General features: G+C 40.4%; 1 protein-coding gene across 1 annotated transcript in view; it reads left to right on the top strand.

Moving 5' to 3' along the window:
- Positions 1–17,117, top strand: part of LOC113010778 (potassium/sodium hyperpolarization-activated cyclic nucleotide-gated channel 2) — a 40,138-nt gene that overhangs the window by 5,703 nt on the left and 17,318 nt on the right. Inside the window, exons 2-4 of the mRNA XM_026149982.2 lie at positions 2,246–2,669; positions 5,560–5,721; positions 15,053–15,271. Coding sequence (XP_026005767.1) covers positions 2,246–2,669; positions 5,560–5,721; positions 15,053–15,271 — 805 coding nt within the window. The remainder of the gene's footprint in view (positions 1–2,245; positions 2,670–5,559; positions 5,722–15,052; positions 15,272–17,117) is intronic.

Below are 17,117 nucleotides of genomic sequence, written 5' to 3' on the forward strand. Positions count from 1 at the left end.
CAGCTGGACATCCAGCAGCTATTTTGTCATTCAAATATTTTGGAGGAAGCACCAGAGAAGAGGGCTCCTCGTGATTGAGGCTTGCCTTTCAGCGTTTTATTATAAACGTATGAGTCGCCTGATTGAATTTGGGTCAAAAAACCAGCAGGTTTGACTCTGGGGCTGGATGGGTTGGTTTCAGCACCACAGGGAGTGGACAGCTCCCATCTCATTTGGAGTCGGCTCGCGCGTGTGAGCGCTACGTTTAGACCCCCATCACTCATCATCCACGCTTGGCCCTTTCGTATCACGTAACACCGTGTCAGGATACCAAGCATGAGACATAACTTCAGCAGCAGAGATGCAATTTGACTTTGTAGACCTTTGTTTAGCTCGCAGACTCCCACTCCGCGAGAAGCTAGCGGCCTCCCCTGATACTTATGCTAATCAATGTATCTTAAAGCAACAAAGTTGCTTCAAATATCATCATCGGGGCGGTTATTGTTGTTGTCGTGTGGTGGGGGAGTCAGTTCCTGTTGCATAAGTCGCAGTGTAATGACTCAGCGCTGCACCTGTCCTGCAGAGCTTCCTGTGACGGGATCAAACCTCAACACTTTGCTCTCTGTCCCATTTACCAGCCTGTCACATCAGCACTGGCAGTAAGTAAGCGAGACTGTCGTCCTCTTGATATCAATACCGTAATATTGTTGAGAGTTTCGTATAAACGAGCCCTCATTTTCTGTTGTTGGGGCCCAGGAGGGCTCAAAAACACATTTAACACAATCTATGCGCGACTTTTTGTGACAAGAGAATACAATCATGGATTTAAACAGATCATTCAGAATTCAGAAATAAAAAATAATAAAAATAGTGAGAAAATCCCTCTGTTTGCAGTCTCTCAGACTCCAGATGTAAAACCTGAGAGAAAACAATCGATATCTACTTGCTGATCTTAATAATAGGCTACTTCCTATGCAGCACTTCCTCACTCAAATCCTAAATGCATGCATCTGTGTTATTAAATTAAAGTAAATCAAAAACATGAAACATTTCCTTGTTTGTTGCTGGTCGCAAATTCAGCTTATATTCATACATATCCGGTTTTAATGAGGTCTGAACAACAGAAAGAAATTAAAAAGGAATTTTCTGGTCATTTATATTCCCTAAATACTGATTTTTAAACATGCAGATGTATAAGTGTTGGCAGGACCCTAAACAATGAAGACGGTCCTGCCAAATGCAACATTAACAGATTACATCCTTCTCTTTCCACCCAGTCTATGTCCTTTCTTGTCCACAGTCTTGTTACCTACCGTATTGACTACTGCAATTCTCTTTTGGATGGTCTCCCCCCCAAAATCCCTCCATAAGCTTCAACTGGTTCAGAACTGCTGCTCGCATTATCACCAGAACCCCCTCCTACCAGCACATCACCCCTGTTCTTCAGGAACTTCTTCTGCTAACCTTCTCTAACCTTCTCTGCTCCCAGGCTGTGGAACTCTCTACCCCCAGATATAAGAAACATTGGTTTTCTCCCCCAGTTTAAATCTCAACTCAAAACCCATCTGTTCAAATCTGCATATTCACTGTGAACCCACTGTTTGTTAATTTTATCTTATGCTTTTGTTTTATTGTTCTTCATTGTCTTTGTTCTATTATGTGTTTTTATCTATTGTACAGTGTCCTTGGGTGTCTTGAAAGGTGCTTCATAAATAAAATGTATTATTATTATTATTAAGAGGCAAAGCCAAAATAAAACCCAGTGGTTCAGAAACGAAGATGAAAAGGCCTTCCATGGTTTAACCCATCATTTAAACATTTGCATTTAAATTTTTGAGTTATTACAGGAACAGCAGTGCTACATGTCCTTACTCACACAAACAGTGATAATCATTAGATTCCTTTTGCTTTGTTACAAAAATCGAAAATGTGTAAAGAAATCGGTTTAATGCTGATTATAATTCACATCAGTATCGGAAAAAGTAAGTATCCCCCCCCCCCCCCCCCCCCCCCATTATTCTCTGCATGCTCATGCTGGTAAAAAATACCACTTTGGCTGCACTTTGTTTACACTTTTCCATTTTGAGCCAGGCAGTCTCTTGTGCCTATTGCGTTTCCACAGCAAATCCCTCTTCTCATCTGACTCTATTTTTGTCTTTTCTTCCCCTTTCCCCTCTTTTCCCCTCCTGTACTCTGTGCACACACCCATCTAAAATGCACTGTCACGCACACACATCCACTTCCACTTCACACACACGCCTGATAGGTTCTACTGGGATTTTACAATGCTGCTTTTCATGGTGGGCAATCTGATCATCATCCCCGTGGGCATCACCTTCTTCAAGGACGAGACCACGACGCCCTGGATCATCTTCAACGTGGTGTCCGATACCTTCTTCCTCATGGACCTTGTGCTTAATTTTCGCACTGGAATCATCATCGAGGACAACTCAGACATCATTTTGGACCCTAAAACCATTAAGAAGAAGTACTTAAAAACTTGGTTCATTGTAGACTTTATCTCCTCCATCCCAGTGGATTACATATTCCTTATAGTAGAGAAGGGGATCGACTCAGAGGTGTACAAGACTGCTCGGGCCCTGAGGATCGTCCGCTTTACCAAGATCCTGAGTCTCCTGAGGCTGTTGAGGCTCTCCAGATTAATACGCTACATCCACCAATGGGAAGAGGTAAGGGCACACATTTCATAGCTGTCCATGAGCTAAAACATTATCTCAAAACTCACAGCTACACAAGAAGAAACCCCTAGCTTAGTCTGTGAGAAAAGGTCAGTGATTTTCCTCCAATATGCTGATGTTGGCTCATGGCCAAACCAACAATCTGCTTCTCTGGCCTGCTCTCCTTCACCTGGAGGCCCAGGATCAGTGTTCTCACCTGCCACCTGGTGAGAAAAATATAATGTCTGCAGGATGTTTGCGCGCTAACAAAGTTTGCATTCTAATTACTGTTATTGTAACACCATCCTCCTAACCTTCTGTCTCCATCTGACCTGGCAGTCCCACAGGTGGCACTTAATAAGCAACCTATTACCAGGGCAAACATAGTTAATCAATTAAGAGACCGGAGGAAGAGCAGGTGAAGTAGAGACAGCGATTATCATAAGCAGCACTAGGGGGGCTATCGACTGTGATTATGTGACTAATTATTCATTTAAAGTGATTAGAGTTAGGTGAGATGGCAGGTCTGCACAGACCTGACTGGTAGACTCTGCATGTGAGGATGGGTGCTGTTGCTAGGATGCTTCTTGAAGACAAAACCCAAAGCACCAGTCCTGAACTTCCTGGCCACTCAGCTATTATTTACTCCACGAGAGGGATACACCTTTGTGGGCCCCTGCCCCAGCCCCTCACCAGACTCTCCTCCTCTGCTTTAAGAGGAATAGCCTGGGAGACAGGAGGTCCAACAGTGTCATAAGATCGCTCTACTTTTTATTTATGCGAGTATTGGCAGCCTGGTGCTGGCATTTTGCAGTAGTGAGCAGCACAGTGGGGCTTGGTTGCTCACTTGACCTTTGGATAATTGGATTTCTGAAGATATTATGTGATATGCACATAGAGTGGTGCATGATGGGAAGTAATACTTGCACGTGCGAAGAATAAGAGCGGCGATGTAGTGGAGAGCGAAACACTGGCACATGCGGGAGATGCCCATTTCAAATGCCTGTTTCCAGTTTATTTTGAAAATCCAAGAGTTGAAGCTGTGAGCTGTTTTTAGTTCCTGTAACGTTCTCGGTGCTGTCCGCGGTTCTGAACACCTCAGTGAGCCAGCACAACATGACCGTGTAAGTCGGCTTTCTGTCATCCATCCTCCTTGCAAAAATGATGACCAACTGCTCTATTTTGTGAGTCGCTGATTGATAAAAAGTGACAGTGAAAACCTCATAAAGGTTAAAGCTGCATTTAGAAAGATCAGCACATGTGATTCATGTCCAGTCTCATTCCTCATCACTCCAGTCATAGAGTATCACTTCTCCCTCAGTTGCACTGAGTAAGAAATGACCCATTTCCTGTTCCTTCATAGTACACTAATCAGACCATTCTACGTGTTTTATAATGAAACGTACTGTCACTTCTGCACATTAAGATCTCATACCTATTATTAGTGCTTTTAAGCAGCTATTAGATGCTAAGCAGCATCACAGTTTTGATTCTTGAGGTAAGGCAAGTGATAGATGATTGGCCTAAGTGACTGTCCAGTGATGGAGGATGATTGATGTGCGAGACGACACAGACTATCAGTTGTTAAGGCTCATGATGGTCCCTGTCCATCACGCTGTGTGCATGTGATGGCACGTCTGTCTCCGCTGTTAGTGTATCTTTTGTGCCCGCCGGCTTGCGTGAGTGTTTTGTATATGGGCTGGGCCCCATGCGTGCTGGCGCCTCAGATTGATGTCACATATCTCGGTGTAACGAATGCGCTGCTCGCTCCTGCTGTGTTTGGTTTGAAACTGATGGGAAGCTGTCTCCCCTACTCATTGATTAAACTTGGTGGAATCCAAAGAAGAGTGTGAAGCTGAGCAGGACGGCAGCTTCCCAATAGGAAATGAATTTATAGTAGATTCTTAGCAGAGGGGCAGTTGACATGGTCAAGATTGAGGTTCAAAAGTGGACACGGTTACTGATACACACACACACAGCACACACACAAGAAGACAAACTGGCTGGGGTTATGAATACCAACATGGAGAATGAAGAGGCTGCAGAACAAAAGGAAGCTGTGTTGACTCTGTGACACAGAGTGAAAGAAGACACACAGAATAAAGACACGGCGAGGAGGAGGTTAATAAGGTACAGTGGGATGAATCAGACACTAACAACTGTGGACAGAAAACAAAGGGAGAAAGTGAAAACAAATAAAAAGGAAGTAGCACAAAGGGTGGTGGGTCAGGTAATCAAATCTGCTCAGGACCATTCCTGAATGTGTGAAGTGACCAGGACGCATCCGCACGGCAGCCATAATAAGACCACATGATACACTGAAGCATCTTTTATGAAAAGAAAAAAGATCAAATTTGCTACTTATTGAGATTTTCCCTTGTGTGAAGATTTACATATAAAGGAAAAGCTTAATCGAAAACATGTTTAAAGTTTACTACAATTCACTTTGTATTAGCTGTATGTATCCTTCTGTTTTCAGCTTTTTTTTTTTAACATCCACGATTTTAAAAATTAAAATTGTCATATATACGAACTGCCTGAAACAGCACGCTGGAATGATGTCCGATAGGCATTTTGTAGCCCATCTGGGCATTGTAGTTTCAACATTGCAGTCATTTGTTCAAGAGTGCAGCACTACCAAGTTTTTCTTTTACGAAGTCCTTATAAGTTCCCCTTTCCTTGTCCTCATGATGTTTTCCATTAAGATCAGAGTAAAGCAATTATGAATTGGAGGTAGGGGGAAATCATTTCGACTGGTTGAAATGCAGGCAGCTGGAGAACACATAGCGCCGAAGTCTCATCAGATAAAACTTACGACACTGTCAAGAAAGCCATAATTACTGCGTTCATGTTCCAATATAATCTTACATATAAACTCCTCTCCTTGCCTTGCTGTCTCCAGATCTTTCATATGACCTATGACCTAGCCAGCGCGGTGATGCGGATCTTTAACCTGATCGGTATGATGCTGTTGTTGTGTCACTGGGATGGCTGCCTACAGTTCCTGGTCCCCATGCTGCAGGAGTTCCCATCGGACTGCTGGGTGTCCCTCAACAAGATGGAGGTACGTATGAGGGAATCATGACTAGGCACGTAGGACTGCACATATCAGACCAGAACTGGGCTTGCTTCTTGTAACCCGAGTGAACAAGAACTAACTGTGGTCACAAGGTATTGATCGAAGCGTCTCGCTGTCATCAGAAAATATTGGCAAAATCTCAGTCAATATTTTGTGACCATGATAAGCTCTTTCTTGTCTTTCACTGCGCAGGAAACCCCGGTGCTTTAGAAAGGTTATTTGGAGAAGGGAAGCCTCAAATTGGCCTCAGAGATTTTTAATACTTTAGAGAGGAACACCACCAATTTTCCACTTGTGTTTACAGGACCTTGCTAAATATGTTAAAGAAAGTTGCACAGTGCCCTTTGTCACTTCACAAAGCCGTGTGAAGTGTGATAAATGTCAAGTGATGGCACTTGAAGTTACCAGATATCATCTGTCGCCCACTCCTCAGCTCAAAGCTACATCAGGCTCCACCAGCATAACACAGCTGATTCTCCAGTGTGGGTAATATGGGCAGCAGGAAGGAGGCATGCAAGCAAAATGACAATATCTCTGTTGTGCTGCCTCAGTAGCTTGTTTTTATTGGTTAATCTTTTTAAATGATGTGAGCACAAAAAATATTAAGACATGAACATTAAACAGATCTTAATCGTGACCAAACTACTTTACAAATAACCGTGTATGATTCAATAATTTATAATATTAAAATTAATTAATATTACTGATACCAGGGCAGAAAATCATTATTAAGCTTAGTGATCACTGCTGTGTATGATTCAGGAGGAAAAGTGTGTTCGCCTTTCAAGAAAATCAAGGATATTACTCATATCACAACCTTGTCATTGGCAGAAAACAGCTATAGCTTACCAACAAAGAGGCTGTTAAAAACAAACCTGTGAGATATAAGTGCACCTCTACATCTCTCCGTGCCTCCTCTTCAGCACGGTGGGGCGATGACAGGAAAGATAAAAGGGGAAAACAGAGGGATGGGGGAAATATGGCCAGGCAGCTGGGCTCTTTGTTGCCATGTCTCTCTCAGAGAGATAAAAGCTGTTTGTTTATAGGTCTGTCTGTCAAACCAGCCTTTTACTGAGCAAGAGGAGACCACACCAAACCCAGACACGAGGCACAGGTCCAAATGGGGTTTTAAACAGATTGGGTCCTGCTCCCAGACACCGTCTGGGTCAGCCACGACGGCTTGTAAATTCAGATTTTAAGTATTTCCTGGATGAGAGGAGGGACTCTTGTTTTTAGTGCTGTACAAGAGTAATTCTGGTTGGAACAAGTTAATGGGATGATGAGGGTAAACATCCTCTTTGCCATATTGCTGAGATGAAAAGGATTCACTTTTTGTTTGATGTGTCAGACTGAAACCTACTGCAGTTTTACTGATGTTATTTTGTAGAGCTGGGTCACCGAAGACAAAGGATATATGTATATATATATATATATATATATATATATATATATATATATATATATATATATATATATATATATATATATATATATATATATATATATATATATATATATATATATATATGAAAGAACAATAAATTACCTCTTACTTTTTATTTTGCTCCTCTAAATAAATGTAGGTACACATATTTATATGCAGAAATTTAGAGACTGTAATGAGTGGAGGTGTGTTCGCTCACCCCCGAGGCTGACTATATCAAAACCAAGCCTTTGATGTTATAGATGATTAAAAATCCGTCATGCATTGCCTTGACTGTATCAGCTCTATGCCCTACACTGAAATACACACCACAGTACCAGTATAACAAACACCCCTGCTTCTTTGAATTTATCCATCCATCCTTCCATCTAGTTTCTTAATCACTTGTCCAATTCAGGGTTGGAGCCTATCAACAGCTGTCATGTCAGAGGGTGAAAGGCAGTGTGCAGAGAATAGGAATAAGACAGTCAAATTGAAATTGCGACGATTTATTGGATCTGAAATGATTAGCTCCATTTGTCGAGCCACAGAAAATTAAATCAGCAACTTAATGACAACAGATGAAATCTTTTGGTTAGCTGTAAGTACCAAATATTCACTACTTCTGTTGCTCACATGACTTATGGCTAATCTCTTTGTTTTACATAACTGGACATTCCTGGTAAATCAAAATAAGAAATTTGAAAATGCTGTTTTGGACTCACAAAATAAAAAACTAACGACTTTTGTTCATATCGGCCCACAGTGAGATTTAAAAATGTCTATCAAATATTGATAACATCATAAATTAGAGAGTACATAACGGCAATAAAACTGTGTCAGTGACACAGATGATTTTGGACCTGTTGTAAAAGTTGTCGACTGCACTCGACCAACTTTGATACAACGCAAATGAACCACAACAAATAGTACATCCATTTTAATCATAGCAGGAACAGGGGCCTGCTCAGTAAATGTACTATGGTACTTTGGAAGACACGGACCTCCAGGGTGAAAGAGGTTAAAGGCCTAAAGAACTCACCAACAGAATATCCAAGAGATCCTTCAAATTAGTGCACCAACATGCAGCTGCTATGTAAAATGTAAAACGCGTATCTAACAATGACAACTAAGAAGCACCACAGATGCAACAGCAACACAAGTTCAAAAGTATTTCAACTTTTCTAAACTTATAGGCTGCACAAAAGGCAATCGTGCTCAGTACACGCTGCAGAGTTTGAAGTCCATGATGATGGAGTCTGGGCCTGACAGGACACTGACTCCTCCAGTGTTCTCTCCTGCTGTATAATCAAAGACAGCCGGTCTCCAGAGAGCCGTCACTCTCAAACGAAAGGGCCGCTCTGGCATGGGCTACATATGGCCACCTGAGACCACCCCCTATTGAGTGGCTGACAACTTGTAACATTAGCCATTGTGTTGCAGCCAGGCCATCCATCATGGCTCACACCCTACAGTGGCTCTGGTGGTGTGGAGCCCACAGGCAGGACCCATGGAGGGCGTTGAGAACACTCTGTAACTCTGAATGACATCCACCAGCTAATAATTGGATTCAGTCAAACTTGTACTACCTCAGGGAACATAGGTTGTTTTAGCAGTACACCCAACTTCCACCCCTGTATTGAACTCAGGTTATATTTAGCATGAGCTTTACTCTGCTTTATCAGCCACTAAGTTAATTTCCATGCAAGAGTGCTTATAGAGCTCGGCTGCATTATAGAGTACAGAGGCGACTGGGTAATAACAGTGACAGTCATGCTAACTGACAGAAACGGGGTGTATACTTTCAACTCTGTAATTACAGCTGTGTGTGCACCCATCCCTTCCAGTACCCACATCACAGAGGCGTCTCTTTCCCATTATCCTCCGTTTCCTTCAGCTTTGCAGTACAGTGGTCTGCTTACTTTAGTGACAGTAAGTCAGTAATCACTGTGTCTGGTGTGAAATCATCTGATTTACTCATTGCAGTTAGTTTGACCAAACACCATCACAGGTTTGCTGTGGGATATTTCAGATTTGATTTGAAGTACTCATTAAGCCAGTTATAGCAATATACACATGAAGAGCTAAATTTGCTGTCTGAGCTCTAAATTAACTCGAAATTAGTTGGTGGTGTTTGTTTCGTGGGAGAGGAGAGGGAAAGATGGGATTATATCGCAGGTGTTTTTGTTTTGTACAGCCTTACTGAGCCGAGTACAAGGAATGCAATAATATTATAGCCTACTAAAAGAAGTTGTATTACTGAACAAGTAGCTATGACATCTAATTATGCTGAAAGCCACTCAAGAGGAAATATTTTGAAGCCAGTGTAACAGGAACTTTCCCTCACGTGGTGTTGTTAAAAGGACTAAAGTGGGCTCCTGACTCAACTTATTTCCCTTACACACACACACACACACACACACACACACACACACACACACACACACACACACACACACACACACACACACACACACACAACACATTTTCATATCTTAGTGAGGACATCTAATTGCGATAATGCTTCCCCCTAGCGGCTTCCCCAAACCCTAACCATCAAAAATGAATGCCTAACCATAACCCTTAGCCTAAACCTAACCATAACCTAATTGTAACCCTGACACTAAAACCACATTTTGAGTCTCAAAAATTCCTTCAAACTCGTGGGGACAGGCATTTTGTCTGCTTAAGTCACCGTCGGTCCTCACAAGTATGGTAGAACTACAATTTCATGGAGGCTTTTCACAAAGATGACAGTTGCCGTGGCCACCATCAAAAAATATATGTACACTTTATTAGTTCCACCCCTCTGGTATTGGTTTGTACCCCCTTTTCCCCTCACAGCGGCTTTAATTCTTTATTGCACAGATTCAACAAAGTGCTGGAAACATTCCTCAGAGATGTTGGTGGTTACTGACATGCTAGCATCACACAGTTGCTGCAGATTCATGATGTGAATCTTCTGTGCCATCACCTTTCAAAGCTGCTCTATTGGATTGAGATCTGGTGACTGTGGAGGCTATTTGAGTGCAGTGAACTCACTGTCCTGCTCAAGAAACCAGTTTGAGCCATTGGTACAATGTGGTCATAAAGGGATGGACCTGGGCAGCAACAATACTCAGGTATGCTGCACCCTTTAAACATTCAGTTTCCTGTTTTTAACTAACATGAATGGCACCTGCTGTGGTCTTCTGCTGCTACTTCTACTTCAAGGTTAATGATCTTGTGCGTTCAGAGTCGTTCCTCTGCAAACTTTGGTTGTGTTGAGTGGTTATTTGAGTTACTGCAGCCCTCCTGTCAGCTCAAAGCAGTCTGGCCATTCTCCTCTTACATCAACAAGGCATTTCACCCAGAGAGCTCCTGCTCACTGGATATTTTCTCTTTTTCAGAACATTCTCTGCAAACACCAGAGATGGCTGTGTGGGAAAATCCCAGTAGATCAGCAGTTTCTGAAATACTCAGTGTAGCTTGTCTGGCCCAACAACTATGCTAGATTCAAAGTCTCTTAAATCACCTGTGCTCTGATGTTCACTTTGAAATTATCAGGCCACCTTGACTTTTTTTAAAAAAAAAGTATTTATTTATCCAGGTAAAAAATCTCATTGAGATTAAAAATCTCATTCCCAAGAGAGACCTGGCATCATGGCAGCAAAAGTCAAAAATACATGTACCACACAAGTACATAACATTTAAAACAAATACAATATCCCGCTTGTCTCCATGTTTTAGTGAACTAAGTTGCTGCCATGTGATTGGGGGGGTTGATATTTGCATTAACAAGCAGTTGAACATTAAAAGTGACTACTGAGTGTATGGATAAACAGTATACGTGTATATATCTATATCTATATCTATCTATCTATCTATCTATCTATCTATCTATCTATCTATCTATCTATCTATCTATCTATCTATCTATCTATCTATCTATCTATCTATCTATCTATCTATCTATCTATCTATCTATCTATCTATCTATCTATCTATATATATATATATATATATTTTTTTTTTTTCCAGTTTCTCTGAATGACTTTTGTCAAGTCCAAAAAAATAAATGATGTTAATGACAGGTTAATAATTTTAGCACACAACCAGTACTAAGAAAAAAAATCAGGGCATGTTGGCCTCTGCTTCATCTGCCTAATCCTCTTTAATCTGTCGCTCACAGGTATACCATTTCATCACACTGAGTACAAAAAATGACTTATAAGTTGCATTTAATTTAACACAAAACCTTTGCAGGAAAAGCTTGACCAAGGGTTAAAAAAAGAAGACACGTATAAGTCTGAGATATGTACCATGACGATCAAACTCTAGTGGAGACGGTGAAATAAGATGCTGGAAACAGCTAATCTGACTCTGTCCAAAGAGTAATGTTGATACACTGAACTTTTAGTGTTATGTACTATTTTTGTTTGCATGAGCCCCTCCAAATGTAAACATGAGCTGTTCGGATTTGATTGATGTCATTGGTATAACTAACCAGCTGAGCAAAAGTCCTCCTTCAGTTTCTGGGCTAAAGGCTAAACAGAGTAAGCATTTTCTCACCATATCTAACTCATGAAACACAGTGTATAACAAAGTGTCTCCGGTTCTTTTCATCTTCTCTAAAGTTGGCTTAAATTAAGTAGCTCCACTGGGCCAGGCAGCCATCAGCTCATATTGGACAGAATACTGAAATCCAGCTTCTCTGTTGACCTTACAATGAGCTCTCTGTGGAGCATGCTTTGCCCTCCACTTTCCAAATAAATACATTTCACTGCCCAAACTGCAGATCATAAAGACACCACGCACACTGAGGCAGACAGGGAGAAACAGAAGGAGAGGAAGCACCAGACAAAGCTGACTGTACAATGAACTCTGATAAGCTGTTGTAAACTAAACTGGTGGGCGTGTGGCAGGACCAGGGCAGCGACTTTCTCAGACGGTTGTCGATTATCTTTGAGATGTTTGTTCAGCTTATCGGGCATCCAGCATGCATAGTGATCATTCAGTATGATATTGCTCCATTTTCCACTTCAGTATTACTGTTGTTTTTCATGCACTTTGTGTCATTTGTAACATTGTAAGTGATTTGGATCAGGGAATGGGAAGGTCTGTCTGTTGCTCTGCGTAACACTTTGATTACAGAATTTAACAGATTGCTATCAAATTTTCATTAGACTATAAACTTTGTTATACATCATATATATATCTATATATCTATATCTATATCTATATATCTATATCTATATATATATCTATATATCTATATATCTATATATCTATATATCTATATATCTATATATCTATATAGATATATCTATATATATATATATATATATATCTATATCTATATATATATATATATATATATATATATATATATATATATATCTATTAAATATATATATATATGTATATATATATATATATATATATATATATATATATATATATATATATAGATATATATATATATATAGATATATAGATATATAGATATATATATGATGTATTTTGACACCATCCGCAATTACGGTAAACGTAACAGTTTTCATATTGCACTTTTCTGCTCTACCCAACCACTTTCAGCCATTCACACAAGCACTTTTTTTCTATCGGGCTCTGATGGATGCACTCGAGAACAACTTGGGGTTAGGATCTTGCCCAAGGATATCTGGCAGCCAGGGATCAAACCACCAAACTTCTGACTGGTAGATGACCTGTTTTACCCCTACTAGGAGTAACCCTTGCAGCTCCTATCTGAACTGGGTGGTTTCTGTCATATTTCAGACTTGCTTACAGAAAAAAATTAATGAGTTTGCATCAGAGGTTAGTGATGGTGCTTTCTGCCTATGAACAAAACCCAGAAACTATTCTAGTTCTTGTCACACCACATCTTTATTGATATATACCGAAGTGTCATAACTCGTCATTAATGGTATAGGGGAGGTTGTCAAATGTCGCCTTTATGGGGGAAAGAATTAAAAGCATCCCACTGCTGCTAGCATGGATAAAGTGCTGATGCATACTGATAATGTGAAGGTTTTTTTTTACAGCACACGAGTTACATAAACCTGCCCAAACTGTTTGGCAGGTGCGTTTCACATCTGTGTTTGCGAAGCATCTTGCACAACAAGGTTGCTGCAGGCTATTTAAAGAAGCATTTTAGGGTCCCGCAAGATAAATTTAAAGCCCCTGCGTTATCAGTCAAGTTCAAACAGACTATCTGCGGCTAATGGAGATGGTGATTACCATCAAAGCAACGGATAGTTCCCAAACTGAAATCTCTGAGGAGAGTGATTGAGACTTACGAGGATATGGAGTCTCTCCTTCTCTCTTGCCTGTTTCTATTTCAGAATCAAAGTGCTCATCGTTCATCTATTATTCAATCTGCTTCACTCCACTGTTTCTCTTTCTGTTTTTACATATACCATTTAGCCCCAGCCCACTTGGTGGAGCTATATTTATTTTGGGAGTTTTGATTTCCCTGACCTCATATGGAGAGCTCTTTCTATCACTTTGTGGCCATTTAAAGTTATGCTGTTTGGATGTTAACAAACCTCTATGGTCAGTCTCTACCTGTGATTTTTTTTTATACCTAGTGATTGTTCTCGTATCTAATCTAATAGAGGAATCAGATAAAAACAAATCAGAAAACAGCAAAAAACCCAACAAAAAACCCCATATGTTTTTTTTAGTTTTCAGGTTTGGGAGTTACCAGCACTTAGAGAAACTACATTTATTTGCCCCAATTAAGCCAAATATTCATAATGAGAAACATTTGTGCATTAATCTGCTAGACACAGTACTTGTTGTATCGTCAAATTGTTAATATTTGAATACACACAACACATTTTGCATCGCACTAAAAAGTTTTTTTTACATGAACTTAAAACAATAATGTTAATTTTTGAGATTAAAACATTGAATAAGTTCAGGTTTTTCATAAAAACACTACACTTTGGTTAGTTTCGTTATAGGAAAGAAACAGAGAAGAACTGCACACTTCTTAATATAATGCTGCAGTAGAGTGCTGATGCACTTCTCTGCAGCAGGTTATGGGGAGGATATAATGCAGCTGATTGCCTTTGTTAAGTGCAGCCTGTGACCTCTGTGTAGCTGGTACATATTTAGTGAGGCTAAGTGTGTGTGTGTGTGTTTTTTAGTGTGTGTGTTTCTTTAAGACTTGAGGGTCTCAGAGGTTTTCAGGATGCTGTTTGTAACTTTTTTTCCCTGTGCGCTGCTTTAGTAACACAGCTTACACAGATAATGAGTTTCTTTAGTAGAAAAAAGATTAAACATAGCTAAAAATCTAGGATTCTGATCCTACTTTTGGCTTTGAATTAATTGCATCAGCATCGTGTTCAGACTCAGGTAAGCACAGTAAGGCCAAATCAAGACCTTTTTCATCTGACTTTTCTGTTAAGGGCTGTGTTTGGGGACAAAGTTACAGTGAAATAAAACATTGAATAAGTGTTCATTACATGTATTTAAAGTGGGCGGAAACATAGATGTCTTTCTAAGTCACAATAAGAGTTTGGAGTTGCCGCACAAGCAGCTTGGTGACTGCTGCCCCGCTGTAGTAGATTCCGATTCACACAGTTCTTCAAGTGCATATTTAATGACCTCTCATTATAATTCCTCTCTGAGGAAATAACTTTCAAACCGTCTCTACTTTCCTGATTAGGCCTCGAAGGAATCCCTCGGTGTTGTTTCCCCTTCCTCCCTCTTTCCTTCTGTGTCCCTTGAGCTCTCATTTATATAACTGTTCCTCCATGACCCCTGTCCCCAAAGCTTTTCTTCTAGTTACCTACTCCATGGCATCACCCTCGTCTGAAACATATATTTGAATGTAACATTTGTGTGTTTAACTCCTTGTTTATCTCCTTTCTTGTCTTTCCACAGAACGACACCTGGTCAGAGCTGTACTCCTTTGCTGTTTTCAAAGCAATGAGCCACATGCTGTGCATTGGTTATGGCCGCCAAGCCCCAGAGAGTCTATCAGATATCTGGCTCACTATGTTGAGTATGATTGTAGGAGCTACGTGCTATGCTGTTTTTATTGGCCATGCAACAGCTCTCATCCAGTCCCTGGACTCCTCCAGACGGCAATATCAGGAAAAGGTGAGGAAACAACTCCATCCCATGATTTCAACACTTTTCTGCGAGCTGTTTTTCTTTAGATCCAGTATTTCCTCTTTATTTGTCCTTTAAAAGCAAGTTATTCACCTGCTTGCAAAGTGTTGGATAAGAAAATGAGATGAAACATTAAAGCTGAAGTGGTGGCCCATCAGTTGAGTAATTTAGCCTAGCATGAAACAGAGAAGCAGCTAATCTCACTGATCATCTACCAAAATTTACTCACAAGCTTCTGTGGAGCTCCTGAGCTTAAACATTATGTTGTTTTTGGGGGGGTTGTCTGCCAATCAGAAGGAGCACAGCTTGATCCCTGGCTCCTTCAGTCTATGTGCTGAAGCATCTTTGGGTGAGACACTAAACCCTGAATTGCCACGATGTATCCATCCCGCACCAGATAACGACAGCTGTGGTTGGAAAAAGTCTTTGTTCCAGTTGAAGTCTATGGGAAAACAGCTTTCTGTCTTGACCTCTTTAAACACTTTCCTGATGAGTTCATGGACTCAGTCACTCATTTTGAGTCATACTGAGTAAAAAATTAAGTCTGGTTAGATTAAAAAAATGAGGATTAACCATCATATGCTTACTGGCTAACAACTTATGATTGATAAGTCACCTCACAGTCAAAGACTCATCCTGATGCGGTCAGGACCAGCTCTATAGTCCAGAACAATCATTGTGTAAAGTGTAGAAGTAAATCTAAATCTACCTTGATATACAAAGAGGTGTTTACAAAGGTTATAAAGCTAGTTATGTAGCTATTTGGTGGTTACGTGTTTTGATATTTACATGTTTACATGTTTGAATGTTTAGACATGCATGTTCAAACCAGTAATAAGTATGTGTTATATCTACCTGGTTGTTTTCCCTGTTTTGATCTGAGTATAAGATTTCCTGGCTTCTGAGAGGCCAGTGAAGTATTCATGAGGGCGGCACACAGGAAGTGTGGGTTGTTGTTGCAGTGTGCTAAAAGTAAAGAGGCTGCTAAAAAGTTATCCGTCTCCGTCTTGCTGTTCCTAATTATTCAGAGAGATTCCCAACCATCTAGTGAACCCTCACGTTACAATTGTACTAATGGAACTATGACCAGCAAGATACAAAATCCAGTAAGCAGTAATATGTGTTCAAACAAGCCTACATTTTTACACTATTTGTTAACTAAAATGTAAAAATGTAGGCTAATAAGATTGCTAATATGCATGACTAGCAAGTGTTACCAAGGATTAATCTCATGTAGTCCAAGATCTTACAGAAGAAAACAACTTTATGTTCATGTTGAACAGAGCTGGATAAAATAGAGAGGTCCTTATGGTTAATGTCAGACATGCAGATGCTGACATTGCTAATGATTTGACGTAAAGATCACTGGAGACAGATTGGTAGTTAGTGTCAAGGGAGGAGTTAGATCAGTTTCACTATATCTGGAAGAGTATTTTAGTAACTGAAGGTCAAAAAGGATCTTTTTTTTTTTACAATCCTCATTTTGTTTGTAGCCGATTTAGATATTTACTGCTCATTAAATGAAAATTAAACCATAAGGTCACGTAATTAGTTATCAATAATAGATAATACATATCATACAACAGGCTGTATGTGTGTGAGGAAGTGTAACAGCAGTGTGTGGCATCAACCTACTCCTAAACACTTCAGGTTGTGACCTTAACGGCACACCATCAGGCGCCATTAAAGCACCCGTATATGCTGTCATAAGGACAATGAACCTGAGCGCGGATCAGAGCAGCGCTGCAGCAGTGGCCTGTCGTGGTAGCACAGTCACTCTGTTTCCAAGCAGAGTCTTGCCGGCTAGGGAGCAGTGGGAGTGCTGCCGGCTTTC

This window comes from Astatotilapia calliptera, chromosome 18, assembly GCF_964374335.1.
Source record: "Astatotilapia calliptera chromosome 18, fAstCal68.1, whole genome shotgun sequence".
Lineage (NCBI taxonomy): Eukaryota > Metazoa > Chordata > Actinopteri > Cichliformes > Cichlidae > Astatotilapia > Astatotilapia calliptera.